The following is a 14,466-nucleotide window of genomic DNA, read 5'->3' as shown; positions in this document are numbered from 1 at the left end:
AGCCACTCGGATAACCTTCCATACTATTCTTACAATACTATAAATGAATAGTTCGAAAAAGGAAGCAAACTCCTCACATCAAATGTATAAAACATGTAAGAGATCTTCCGGACTCTTAGATTAATTTGCGAAAATAATATAGCGAGCAAAAGCTTAAAATACCCCTTCGCAAGAACACGATTTGCTATTACACAATATTTTTCCACTAGTGTAAATGTTTGCTGGCAAAATTATGGGTTTATTATTAAGATGCTCTAAATTTTCTTCCTGTTACTGTGGTAATGTTCGCAAACTTCTTGAACTCTTTTCTGCTAGGTCGTAATACACATCAGGCCCAGTTAATATGATTTCCAAAACAAAATTACAAGCTAACAATGGATTTTGTCACTATAAGCCCTGCTTGAAAATAATAATAAAAGTGGAAATTTAAACCACGAGTCGGCGGTGTCTTATAAGAAATGCTTGATAAAGCAGAATGGAAGTTTAAAACAGTACGCTCAAAGTAGCTAAAATAATCCGCTCTTAGGCCAATACCTTGACTTTTCCAGCTGTACGCACTCTCTTTTTAATTTCAAGTAACACATTTGAAGACAGAACATTACACCACCTATAATAAAGTCAATAAGCTACTAATATTCAAGTTATTACTCTCACTCCTGATATTTATCTGATTTAGAAGCCCTGCAAACAAATTGCAACACCGTAAAGAAACAGAACAAGACACGTTTATGTTAATCAGCATAGAATATAATGTCTCTAGTATTATCGATGTTGAAAAAGTGTTAGAAGAGCTCTGAGTCTTCCGTAGAACTGAAGAGGTTGTTGCGATGTTAACTTAGGGAGTCGTTAGCTTCTTGTGTTTCCTTTAACTCTGAATCTATCAGCAGAGCCATAATATGATTCAGTAATATGTCTTATTTACTTTAATAGTTATAATAAACCGTATGCATGTGTGTTTATAATAGCTTTTGGTTTCCTAGAAACGTATAGACTATAAATAAAGTTTGGTACACACATACATTAGGAAATATAAGATAAAGTCTTTTAAAAAGCAACCACTTCATCTTTGTGTTATAACTATTCATAATAGTCGATCTGTGAGTATTAACTCTACTTTCAGGTTATATTCATAATGTTTCAGTTAGCATTTTATCAAACCCCATTGGAAATAGTGTCATTACAATAAGCAGAGTAAATAAAATAAGATGAAACTTAGTATACTTTCTGAGGCTCCTACATGCTACATGGGAAGGGAAGATGGGACCCCCCAATTGAAGCTCCTGCCGGGGCCCCATACCTCCCAGTCCGCGACTGATACAAAGGACTTTTAACTTTGTACAAACAAGGATGTTCCTCATATTTCTTAATCAGCATAATAATAGCACCCCTACTCCAACTCATTTTTCTTTACTACAATTCAATTTCCCACACAAAACAAAGAGCATGGATATTTGGCACAAAATCTTTCGCTTCCTTTTAACACACTACGGCGCTGCAATCGGACCAAAAATGCTGCGAAATAGAGCAGGTTTAATCGACAGAAATGCCATAGGAAATGCTACAGCATTTGCTACTTTACACGGTAGGATATCGATGATACGATTTTTGCTACGAGAAATGCTTCCGTCTAAAACTAGCTTTATATATATTGTGAAGCACAGCTTTAATCACTGATCCTCTTTGGTTTTAATCAGTCAATGTCTACAATGACCAGTCTCCTGCAAAGATCTCGCCGCTAACTTACATAATCAAAGAATTCTAAGCAGCTCATTCGATAGTTGAATACACATTTAAATATTCCTTCAATTGTTAACACATGCAGATGGTTTCTTCCCTCTGTCCATTGCACATTCATGAAAGAGAATGCCTTTCCACATTAGGATTATACCCAGGAATACTAAAGATAAATTCACACAGTCATACTAATTCCGAGTACTGTTCCAAACACCCGCACTGTCCAGAAAATAGGTCCACTTCTAATATCATTTACTACTCCAAATGTCTTTCTAGTTCACAAGTATTGCTTCTATTTGTTGTTTCAAGTATGAGATCTGATCGAACAATATTAAATCATCAATTAATTGTCCTTTATTTTGTAGAAATTTAATCATCTCTTGCACTTCAATCCACGCTGGTGTGGAACGTACGGAGGTTGTTCAGCCTACGTTTGGCCGATTTCGTTCCTTCCCCCTCCCGGACAGAATGGACTCACCCGACCTGGCTCGTGGCGTCCTGCAGTGTTGTGCAGTGGCTCCCTGGGAACGGAGTTGTTTTTCCGCACAGACGACAATAACGCACAAAACAGGACCATTGTTGTGAGTGTTGTGTTAAATTTGTTTCCAAGTGTGTGGGTTTCCGCTCTTGTGACCAAAATGCCGCCCAAACTAAACCGGTTTTGGGAAGGCTATGTTGCGGCTTTTTATGACGCCCACTTTAGTGTTTCTGTCATTAGAAAACAGTGCAAGAAGAATGGTTTAAGTGAAATAAAAAATGTTATTAAAAAGTACAAGGGCAACGAAGCTCCACCATTTGGATCACCAACGAAGTTGACTAGGAAGCGGGAATGCACCAAAGCCACCTCCACCATGCAGAGGAAACTTCGTAAAATGGCAATGCAAGAAAATCCGTCAACACAACACAAAGGTGTATGGCTAATCCTCTTGGCGTGTCTTTGGGGACTGTGGGGACGTTACACCATAAACTCAAGCAGGAAAAAGTCATGAAAGCTCGCGGCCATCTTCTGACGGATGCCCACCAAAAGGAACAAAAGTGTAACGCCCGGAAGCTGTACGAACGGCATCTGGCAAAACAAAAGTGGGTGTACGTCGTAACGCTCGATGAAGCATGGATTTACCTTTCCGACTGCGCCAAACCGAGAGCCATCATGTACCGAGAGAAAGGCGCCAAGAACTTCAGAAGGTGGGTCCGTGTCTGTAATCCTTCCCTAAAGGGTTCATGGTTGTTACTGGCTACTGTTACCGAGGTAAACTGAAGATTCGTAGGGTAGCGAAGAATGCAAAAGAAATTCGCAGTATTTTCAAAAGCAGATCATGCGGCCGATCTACGAGCATGAGATTCCAACAATGTACGGAAATGACGCCAATCTGGTGCGTATTCACATGGACAAGGCCTCATCACATACCTCACGATCGTTCCTCGCATTCTACAGGGAGGAGGAGGAGGCAAGGGGAATACCTTTTAATGAGGCAAGTGGAATACAGAGGATATCTTTCAATAAGGTACCTGTTAATTTCCAGATGCAAGTCCTATGGACTATTGTGGATTTGGATTGCTGAAGCGGGCTTTGGGAAAACGGCGTGTGACAACTGTTGAAGGACTTTGGAATGCTGTGCAAAGGGAATGGGACAAGATTCCCCTCCCACTTCTTCAGAAAAGCCTATTACAGTGAAAATTACGCTGTCGGGCTATTGTTAGGAACCAAGGGAAACACATTGAGCACTTACGGACCTGGCGCCATGGGTTCTTCTAAATTTTTAGGTAAGTCGAAATTGGCCAAATGTAGACTGAACAACCTGTGTAGTAGCAACCATTTAAAGATAGAAAAGTCCTTGAACGGCGTTATCCACATCTTTAAATAAGAAAAACATGTTTCGTAGAACTCTTCCACTTCAACATAAAATTTTTGTACGTTTGAAGCTGTTATTTTATCTTCTGCTTTCTTCACCACAGATTTCACTTTCAGAAGTAGGAACCCATCTTCTTTCCTTTGGTTTATCAATGTAAGAGTGTCCTCTAAAATTACAGTAACTTTTATTACAATAACATCTGCTTTATTTATTTTACGTATTTGTTTGTTGAACACACTCATCTGGCTGTGTACACACCAAAGATATGGTTTACTTAGCAGATTTTCAAAGAGGGTTCTTAAACCTTTCAATGCTTTTTCTTCTGAGAAGAAAAAGGTTACAGGTTGATTTTTTTCAACACGAAAAACGAAAACCGGGACGAATAGGCATCCCGAAAGCCTTTTTCGGGACAGTAAATTCTTTCATTGAAAACCGGGACGTCTGGCAACCCTATCCCTACCGAGACTCGAAGCCGGGACTGCTCGCACCAAAGGCGAGAGCATTAGCAACTACGCCACACTTGGCCACACAAGATAACCCAAAAGTTAATGTTCGGTATATATGAATCCTAATCACGTGTTTAGATGTGCATTACTCCATAATTTATTAATTAGGATCACACAAGTAGTACTAATATTGTAATGTTAGTACGTCCGTCCGTCTGGTATCCCTCACAATTCAGAGAATTTTTGAATAATTTCTTGGCAATAGATAGCTTGAGCAACTATCGGCCAAGTTCGTTAATGGAGTCAATCCATTAGTATCCTAATAGGTAACGGCGACTTACGTTTGTCTTATTACATTTAAAAGAAGAAAAATAAGTATGCATATCCCCCCCCCCCCCCGACTGCGAAAGTTGGTTTGAAGGCTCGAACCTTGCATCTTTGTTTACGGTTTCCGAAGGTACCGGAAGCTGTGCTTAGAGAATTTTCAGCTCAAAACAAACATTATCAATGCGGTCATCCTTTTAGAAATAAGGTGTACGTTTTCTTTTATACTGAAATTTCGTTTACAAAATTATTGATAGTTCCTAGACTCCCAGTGACAAGAGAGCACGAGCCTACTACTACTACTTCTATAACATTAACAATAATAAAATACAGGTTTTAATAGCAGGACAATTTTCGCTGCGGGCTGCAGCAACCGTTTCTTAACATTAATGCACAATTAATGGTAATACAACTATAACTCGTTAGTAAAAAGTTCTTATTAGAACATCACGTACATACGTGGACAGATTGCTGATTATGAACATCTACCTAATAAACAGCAGTGAATAGATCTTTCGTTTTCTTTCCGTAATCCGTTGGTATTCTGAACAGCTCTGGATGTAATACAATGATCAATGCCGAGATAAAGAGGGGGTTGTCTCGAGACAGGATGTACTGTCCCAGGGCATCCCACAAATCATCAATGGATTGAGCTCCGAATAGTTTGGGGACCATAGATGGTGCCGAAAATAAATAATATTCTACGTGCAAATACTGGAAAGGACATACATAATTGCTAGGTACGTTATGGTCTTGAAAGGATTTAGGATTTAGACCCCTGGACTTTCGGCATCTATGGCTATTTAGCCCGTCACGTATGACGAGTGATGTTCCTATGCGAGCACACTATCCGGAGAAAGGGAAGGAAGGAAGCGGCCTGGGACCTCTAAGTTAGGTACCACCCCGGTATTTGCCTGTTGTGAATGAGGAAAACCTCATTCAGGATGGCTGGCCTGAAAAAGCGTTTTATACTTTTTCGACCGAGTGTCCCCTTCGCGAATCGAACCCGGGATAGCTCGCACCAAAGGTGAGAGCGTTAGCGACTACGCTACGCAGGGCCACTTATGATCTTGAAAGACCTCACCGCTATAGGAGGAAAAAGTACATGGTAAGTCTGCCAGGATATCACGATATCGGACACTAGGAATACTTCAACCACCAGAAAACTTAGTTCTTGCCATGTAAATATACCATAGTGTTGCTAAACCTGGTAATGGGTTCATATCTCCGAGGGTGTCTGCTGAATTATACTATACTTGCGAATGTGGAGTGCATGGTCAAAGGGGATGCGTTTTCGAGTTCACCACGTTTGTATTAGTTAGTCAGCTGATACACCATTCCTACCTTATAAGTCCGTACCAATCGCCGACAAACCTTGTCCCACCCTCTGCCGTTTGCTCTTCACTTGCTCCTGCTGACAGTCTTGATACGCTTTCACCATGACATATTTCTAATATCCCAACAGTGCAACCGTTTGTACGATCGAGGGACCAGCTCATATGAACCAAACGATATGAGCTTTTCTCAAGCTGATAAATCTTGGCATTTGTCCATAATGCGTGGGCTCTCAGTATTAACAGGCTACATTGAGGTCTGCCGATATGAGTGCTATGTCACTACAAAACACATGTGACAAAGTTAGAATTCATTATTGGAGGGATGGTTACAATTCAGTGACCGGTGTGTATTAATAATAAGTCAGTTCTCGTACGCCATTTTATATATGAAAGAGTACCAAAATATAGCTTAATGAAGATGAAAGAAATTAAAATACACAAGACATTCAATAAGTGTTAAGAACGAAAGTTAAACATAAAGCAAGTATGTTACGAGCTGCTTTTTAGCAACTCAAAACATTGATATTATTAGATAGATGCAGATGAGCTGAACGGATGTATTGTTGTTTGTTACGGAGTGTTGATTATCTTTATACATTTTACTGTGTACTGTATACTGTACTATGTCCTGTGACTGTGTTCTTATATACAAGGGTATGCATCAATGGGATAATTATATTTTCGTTTCTAACATCTTAAATAGTTTATCCCGCGTGTAAAGGCGTAAATGAGTACATGCAAATAAACTGTTAGAGTCGTATAACCATGTAATGATCATGGTAAATAATGTACATTATATTGTAATATTATATGTAAATATAAATAATCATTAACAGTACCATGTTTTATTACGAGCATAATAATCTATTTCAGACAGAAATAGAAATAAATAAAATCCCGAGTAGGACGACTAAATCATCAAGCACATGTAAATAAAAAATAGACCTATGCCTAAGTCCGTCATAATGAACAAATCCGGATTTTATTTTTATATCGCATTAAAATTATAAAATTTTGTGTTATAGAACGCATAGTAAATTTTTACATATACTTAGCAAAGTTGGGTTGATAGATTTATTCGTAATTCCCTTTATTAACGCAAAGAAGTAAGAGTGAAACTTACGTGATGTTTTACCTGGATGATTGATACATAGACTGCCATGTTGGAACATCTGACGTGCGAAATAAAGAATAATTTAGTGCTACTTGGAGAAATTAAATTATTACAATCCAAATTAAAATAAAATATAGTTTCCTTTAATTGCAAAAGAGGAAACAATCATTGAAAAACGATAATAATTGAAATTCTAAATTAATTGTTATTAGATGTATACTATTTGCCGCACTAGAGGGGGGTAAACGTAGAGAGAAAGACGAAGCATGGAATAGTAGCAAGTGTATGTTCGTAGAATCCTGGAAAAGAAATTAATATTGGTTGAGCCATTAAAAAGAAGTTTTAAGTATCTCACCTGTCAAAATAATGCTTTGTTTTGAAAAATTTCCTGGACGACGTTCTAAAAATTGGACCCTCTGGATAAGAAAGGTAACATAAGTACATATTAGAATGTCCCAGCCAGTTTGAAATGTAGACTCAGCGCCATTTTGTCGAAGTTTTATGACTTGTCTTCATTAATTCGAATAGTGGGAAATTATTACATTTATTAGTTAGGTATAGACACCTATTTTGTGAGTATCAAAAACCAATTAGATGTGAACCTTATAAAATTTGACTTTTCGGCAACTGACGTAAAAATATATTAGCTAACGAAGCAGGAATGGCGGAAAGTGTTGTTATCCCTGAACTAGAGGAAGCTACTGCAGCCACTACTGCTGAGTTCGGAAAAGTCGATGTTTCGACTGGTCGAACATGACTGACAAAACCGTTGAGACCACACCCAGAAATTGAGATTGGAGAGGAACCGCTCCTTGAGAGTTTAAAAAATAACCTGGAAGGATTCCAGCAGAAACTGTCTATGGAAATGAAATCAATTATGCAATAAGTTAGTCGGAAAATAAGTCTGAAATGGGATCAAATAAGTTGGAAATGTGTGACAATATGGAATCAGTTAAAGCTTCAATATAAGAATTAGATACAAAAATGTCAACCGAATGGATTATTTTATATTGTTGTTTTTGTTAATGGAATACAGTATCTGAAATTAATAAAATAGTTTATGGATTGAGAAAGCTTGTTATTTGTATTTAAAAATAATATTTAAATTAATAGGTAGGTTAGGATGAATCGAGTAAGTAAAAAGTGATAGTATTTTTCTTTGTCCTAGAATTTATACAACAGAACTTTTGTGGTTGGACTGACATCACTGCAAGTTCTTGGAATATTTCTGGAGCACAGAAGCAAAGTCTGCTAAATCCATTTTTCAGTTTTGTCAGGAAACGGAAAAAAAAAAAAAAAAAAAAAAGTCAGATGTTCTTGCGTAAAGATTTTATTCTTTCCTTTGGAATCGAATTTGATGCTAAATATATATACATGCCAAAGTTAAATATAAACTTAATGGATATTTTAGCCAGAATTTATTTAGATTAATCAAATAGGTAATTAAGTATGTATTATATATATATTTTACAAACTGGTAAATCAAGCCAGGATTCATTTCCATGGTGATGGTAACCAAGTGTAGAATAATGCTGAATACATTACAATTATTATTAATATTCTTTTTAAATTTTACGAGTAAAGACATATTATATATATATATATATATATATATATATATATATATATATATATATGTGTGTGTGTGTGTGTGTGTGTCAATCTAAAGTGTGAGCACACTTTCGTATGGATTTTTCAGAACTTTCAAAAAGAATTCATATAAAACCCAGTTTGTTGAACTTTTTCTGTAAAATAAACATCATTGCTCATATGAAAAAATTAAAAGATACGGTCCTGTTCCCACTGAGACAATTTATTGAGTATGTTTGTGTTTAATGAAATGCCGACCCTCAGCCTTGATAAGAGGTTTACAAATTCCAGGAATTTCGTTGATTAATTTATCCAACTTTTTCGAAGCCATTCAGTAGTTTTAAAAGCCTTCCAAAGACCTTCAGTATTCGTTTGCATCTATTTACCGACTGACCTGTCAAGTTCATCTTACAAGAGCTCGATGGGTAGCAAATCCTTGACTGTTGCGACTATTCCATTTGTTGATAATGTAGCATCTTCTTTTGCTTTGTAGGTAATTGCTACATAGCTTGGAAGAATGGGATAGAAATTCTGTTGTAGTACAAAGTGACTGCCCCAAATCTGCGTTCCTGATGAAATTCCATGCCTCACTTAAACGCTGTGAAACACATTTTTGTCCATTATTCCATTAATTCGAACTAAATTATTAACTTGATAGTCCGGAAAGTATCCTCAAACAGTGACGTTACTTTCTCCGCGCCTTGCTGCAGGTATTACACGGTCGGGATGAAAGCGTTCTTCGAAATGACAACGCACAAAATCCTAGCATTGTCAGAGAAAAGTTGAAATTCAGATTCGATTGTCCAGAGTATCCTCTTGCATTGTTTATCATTCCAGTCATTATTTTATTTTTTCCAGGAGTATTCTTTTGTAATGTTTCCTGTTTGAAGGAACGGTTTCTTTATCGCAATTCTATCCCCAAGACCATAGATCTGAAGATGCTGGATCACCGTCCTATTTAATACCGATTGGAAATGGCTCTTCCATAATTCTATTAGTTCTCCCGGAGCAGTTAACATCTATTCCGCTTGCTTTTTTTCCAGTGAACTTGTCCTTGAGAAATTATTTTTGGAATCAGTGCGTTTGTGTAATATTTACCCCACTTTATGACTATCTTTCAAAAGTCCGACGCACTGCTCCGCCCGATTGCTGATCGATTTTTTTGCAGAGAATGATTCTCTTTGAAGATAACTACTTGAACATGTGGTTTGACTCTTAGTTAACAGTCCTTCCGCCTTTTAAAGTATTTGCATGTTCTTCACGTGAATGAAAACAGTAATATCGCATGTCACAGATTTGGACCTAATTCTGCCCATATTACGACATGATTGAATAGCGCATACGCAACTGTCTGATAAAATAAAGAAACAACTCCTGATAAGGGTTTATATACACATCACTAGGTGCCGTTGAAACGATGCATCATCAAACAAAGTGTGATATTAGTTGTCTGTTAATTAAAAATGAAATCTTTACTTGAGTTTTACGTCCCACGGTTATGCCGGCTAAGCTAAAGGTGATGGTGGTGGTGAGAATTAAATGAAATGGTGGAATAAAGAAGGTGGGAAGAAAAAGGAGAACCCCGAGGAAACCCACGCACACGGTGTTTGTCCATTACAAAGTTCACTTGGCAGGAACTAGGATCCAACCCAGGACCCCATGCACCAGAGGTGAACGCTCTACCACTGGGTCACCGCGGCCCCTGTCTGTTAACTAGTTATCTGATTACTGCCAAGCAGATGTCCTTAATAAATGTCTCGATGTCAATACGACAATGAAGTTTCGTATCCTTATATGAACAAAGTTGTTTATTTTCGACAACAAGTCCTTAAACATTGTGTATTGTCTTACTTATTTCTCCTTCACAAGTATACATTTTCGATTAATCTAACCTCTTATTCTTTCATAATACTCTTTTTTTCGTTATTGTTCCTTTTCTTCAGATTTCGTGCGACCATTCATGATTAATTTCTTCCTTCGCTGGTTCTTGTGTGATCTACTGTCACTTCTGTGAAACTTTCTTGGACTTCTGTTCTTCAGCTTGCCCTATCAAGTTTTTCATGCTTCTTTCTTCCAAGGTTTAAAATTTCAGTCCATTCTCCATCAGGACTAAATTCTGGTCATCGTCCTCATTTGTTCCTGGGTAACTTTGACAGTTTATATTGGTTTCAGAACCTTTACTTAACTAATATATAATTTATGTTATCTTTGTTTGTCCCCCAGAATTTCTGGTGGATAAATCTTCGCTTGTTTTCTAAACAGAATGTTTGCTACCACTACCTTATTCATCGTGCAGAACTCGATCAGTTTTCTCCTCTTTCGTTGTGCTTTCATAGTTCGTACTGCAATAATATTATCCCTTCTGAACCTTCTCCTAGGGCCATATATTCAAATCTCCTACCACAATAACAGTTTTTTCTTCTTTTATGTCATTCATGAAGTTTCTAATAGCTTCACATATTTATTCTACTTCTTCATCGTGCACTGGCGTTGTTATATAGAAATTTATAACAACTGTATCCCTTGACTTAATAGTTACTTTAAGTCAACAATTCTGTCGCTTATTACGTTGTAACTTCTGATTTGTCTTCTGTCTTCTGATTCATTATGAATTCTACTTCAGAGCCTGTTTCCGATCTAATAATTCTATATCTAGTTGACTAGAAATGATATTGATCTTTCCTTGTACTTCACTTATCCCCGTTATACTTACGTGAAGTCGCTCTACCTGTCTTTTCAAGTGTTCTACCTTACCTGCTATGTTCAAACTCCTGACGTTCCAACCTCGAATGCCTGGCTATATCTAAGCGACGATCTTTTGCTTGCTTTGAAGTTCCTAGAGCAGACTGTTTCTTGCAGTATGTGTTCTGACTTTTATGTTCTACCCATTTGGAGGGATTCAGATGTAAAATTCAAAATTTCTTTTGTGTGTGTGCTCTTAGAAAGTTACGATAAGGGTTTTCCCATATCTCAAACATGTTATGGATAAATTATGGTTTGCATTATAGATAAATTCTGTGAAAGTTCAATGTTTTAACATTGGCTACTCACTGCTATCCAGGGTAATTACCTCACCACAGAATAACTGTTCAGGTCTGATGAGAATGAAACACTTCTTATTTTCATTAAAAACTGAACGGGTGGACATAATCAACTCTGGAATCAGAATGGAACTTTTGATTTATCTATCAATGGACCAATTCGATTCTCGACTGAGTTCACTATTCCAAGTAATGTATCCTGTGATATCGTGAATCTTAGGACAAAAGTTAAAAGCTTCATTTGTCTTTGTTTTTCAATTGTAATACAGGCAATGACCCTTAATGAATCAATCTTCCAAATATCACCAACGAAATGTGCATCACTTATGCTATTTTGCACAGCAGTTTGCCAACTATGGTAATTCGCCCTTCATATATTAAAGAATTGACTTGCTGTAGATATCATATAAAAAATGCTTATCTAGTAGGTGGGGAGTGATCGTTGTCCTAAGACTACCTATTTTACGCACTTTAAGTAATGTTTCAAAACATCCTTGTCAAATGAATTCAACTGCAATTTCTATCTTGAAAATTTGTAAAACTTTGTATCTGACTATATGTTAATGAATACATATTCAGGATGTGCCATAAAAAAAATGATTATTCAATGTATTACGTTGAAAGATCAGCCAAGATTTTAAGTAAATATTTATTTTATAAAGTCTGTGTAGAATACCTCGCTATACAAAGTCATTTTCAAAGAGTATGAAAATACTTGACCTTGGATTTAAATGAATACCTGTACAAAGATAGAGAATATAACTTACCTTTTCCATATCAATGCGAAAATTCTCCAATGTTGGATCCATCCATAAAAGCAAGCCTTTTACGGTCTTGTACCCTTGAAATAGAAGGAACAAAAGTGCTAAGAGATATAGCACGCTTAATCCGAATACCATTCTCCATATTGCTGGATGGGGTCTTGTGAATGGACCATTCGGAAATGCCAAAACCGATACTATCAGGAAGAAGAAGATGACACAGCATATTCCTGCCCAAATGTTATCCTGGATGTTCCCTTCATCCCTTAAAGTAGAAAACTTTATATTAGATTAAAATTTAACTAAATTACAAATACCGTAACATTTACAAACTCTTTTCTGCTAAATTATAATTAACCCTATACATTTTATTACATAATTTACAATACTTCATCTAAGAATTACTAGTCTTCCTTAAAATAAGACAACTAATCAATAATAACGAGAGCTAGTAAAGAGAAAAATACTACAATTTTCAATTATCCCAGTAGGATAAATACAAAGATTTTTTTCCTCAAAATTTTGAAAACTTCAGTAAACAAAATGCGTCAGCACAGTTTAGATCAGAATAAAATGCGTCATTCCATGCAAGAGAGAAAATGGCATACCTGTAAGAAATGTACAAACAAACAAACACATGGAAAAGTAAAATAGGGAAAGCTCTTACAAACTGCTTAAGACTTGGGTATGCTGTAGGAAGGAGAAAACTTTCAGGATCATCTGGGCATCGTCTTCAAGCAAAGTAGGTAGATCTCTAAACAGTTCATGGCAGGCTCGTTCAGGAGCAAGATGAGAACACCACAAGATAGTGAGTAATGCACCACAAAGGGTGGAAGAAGGCTGATTCCGGCCACAAGAAAGGTAGTTACGGGTTGAGATGACTATGCCCGATACGCAAGCATGCTAATCTTTCTTCGAGCCGCGAAGGAAGAGGTGAAATAGTGTGATGGGGTACGAGCTATACTGTGGGGTGGTTCGCAGGTGGACCCGCTCCTTACTTAATTATTCTCAACTACTGAAAGAAAATGGTTTCTTCATGGACAAAGAAAGAGGAAATTGTAGAAACGGTGTGCTCTACACTTTTAACGAATTCTTTTCTTGTCGTTGCAATATTCAACAGAAAAATCTTTTAATTGAATGATATAACTCTGATTTAACTTTCCCTTAGGCTATGCATTTTAATCGAAGTGACATGACAAAAATTCCGGTTTTATGTATACGCAGAATGCCACACACTTTTCAGTGTAGTCCTAATTGGTTCTGCTCGTCGCCCCAACCGCCTTACAAGTAACTCCTAGAATTGTTTGACGCATTGTAACGTACGGTTACAAAAGGTAAAAATATTTGGAGATAATTTATAAATTTAGGTAACCTGATAATAAAAATTTTTATATGATATTTTTCCACATTAGGAGTTTCCAACCCTGACAGTGCACTGGTGACTGAGGGAGAAGACTGCTTCCGCCATTTTGGTTGAATCTCTGGAGCTGTATATATCAACGAAGGGGAAGATGGATGAATGGTCCACATGAGGTCCGAACGTTTGTTAGTTACGAGTATAAGAAATATATTTCGTCGGAATGATTTAGTTTCTTTAATTAGTTTAAGTGTAATAACAGTAAAGTCATTTGGCGGAAAGTTAATTTGCGAGTCGTACAACTTTTGTCCGAGTTGATTGTAAGCGAAAATAAGAGGGATTTGTCGACCAGATTGAATGCCCTGAGTGTGTGAGTTCTGGTTAGTGTTACTTTTAATTTTTATTAACATTTGCTTCAGTTAGAATTTTTTTCCTCTCTTCTTTTTATTTCGTTACGTTTGTCTAATGTTGTGTTGTTTTTGTGATTGGTTTTGTAGACCTGTTTGAATGGAGGAGTGTGTGCGCGTGTGTGTGGCACTCGCGATAAGGAATAGATTTTTTTTTTTCCTTTTTGCCCTTCGGCTATTCAAGAACTTTGTAAGTTGTTCGCAGTTCCGTCAAGGTTATGTTGCGAGTAATAATCTTCCTAGTATTGGATTTGTATTCAAGCAGTTTGAGGCCCATTCATTCTTTCTCCCCATTCCTTCGTTATATATAAACAAGTCTCATTAATCGAAGAAGTATCACCACTTATTTGGGAGGAAGTATCAACACTTATTTGTTTAAATCAAGTTTGTGTAAAAAGAAGGAAAATAATAAATGTTTTGTTAGATTTATTTTAAGGAAGTACTAGTTTTTCTTTTTTGTAAAAATAAAATGCAATACTCTCATCTTAACTATTAATGATCT

At 36.8% G+C, this 14,466-nt stretch overlaps 1 protein-coding gene across 3 annotated transcripts in view; it reads right to left on the bottom strand.

Annotated features, from left to right (window-relative positions):
• Positions 1 to 14,466, bottom strand: part of Pss (phosphatidylserine synthase 1 homolog l(3)77CDf) — a 91,238-nt gene that overhangs the window by 64,367 nt on the left and 12,405 nt on the right. For all 3 annotated transcript variants that reach the window (XR_014132734.1, XR_014132733.1, XM_081769104.1), the window contains exon 2: positions 12,207 to 12,465. Coding sequence is in view for 1 of the 3 variants with exons in the window: in XM_081769104.1 (XP_081625230.1) it covers positions 12,207 to 12,465 (259 nt within the window). In the remaining 2 variants the exon portion in view is untranslated. The remainder of the gene's footprint in view (positions 1 to 12,206; positions 12,466 to 14,466) is intronic.

Source organism: Thermobia domestica, chromosome 8 (assembly GCF_964235325.1).
Source record: "Thermobia domestica chromosome 8, izTheDome1.hap1.1, whole genome shotgun sequence".
Classification (NCBI taxonomy): Eukaryota; Metazoa; Arthropoda; class Insecta; order Zygentoma; family Lepismatidae; genus Thermobia; species Thermobia domestica.
This window is presented reverse-complemented; position numbering and strand designations above follow the sequence as displayed.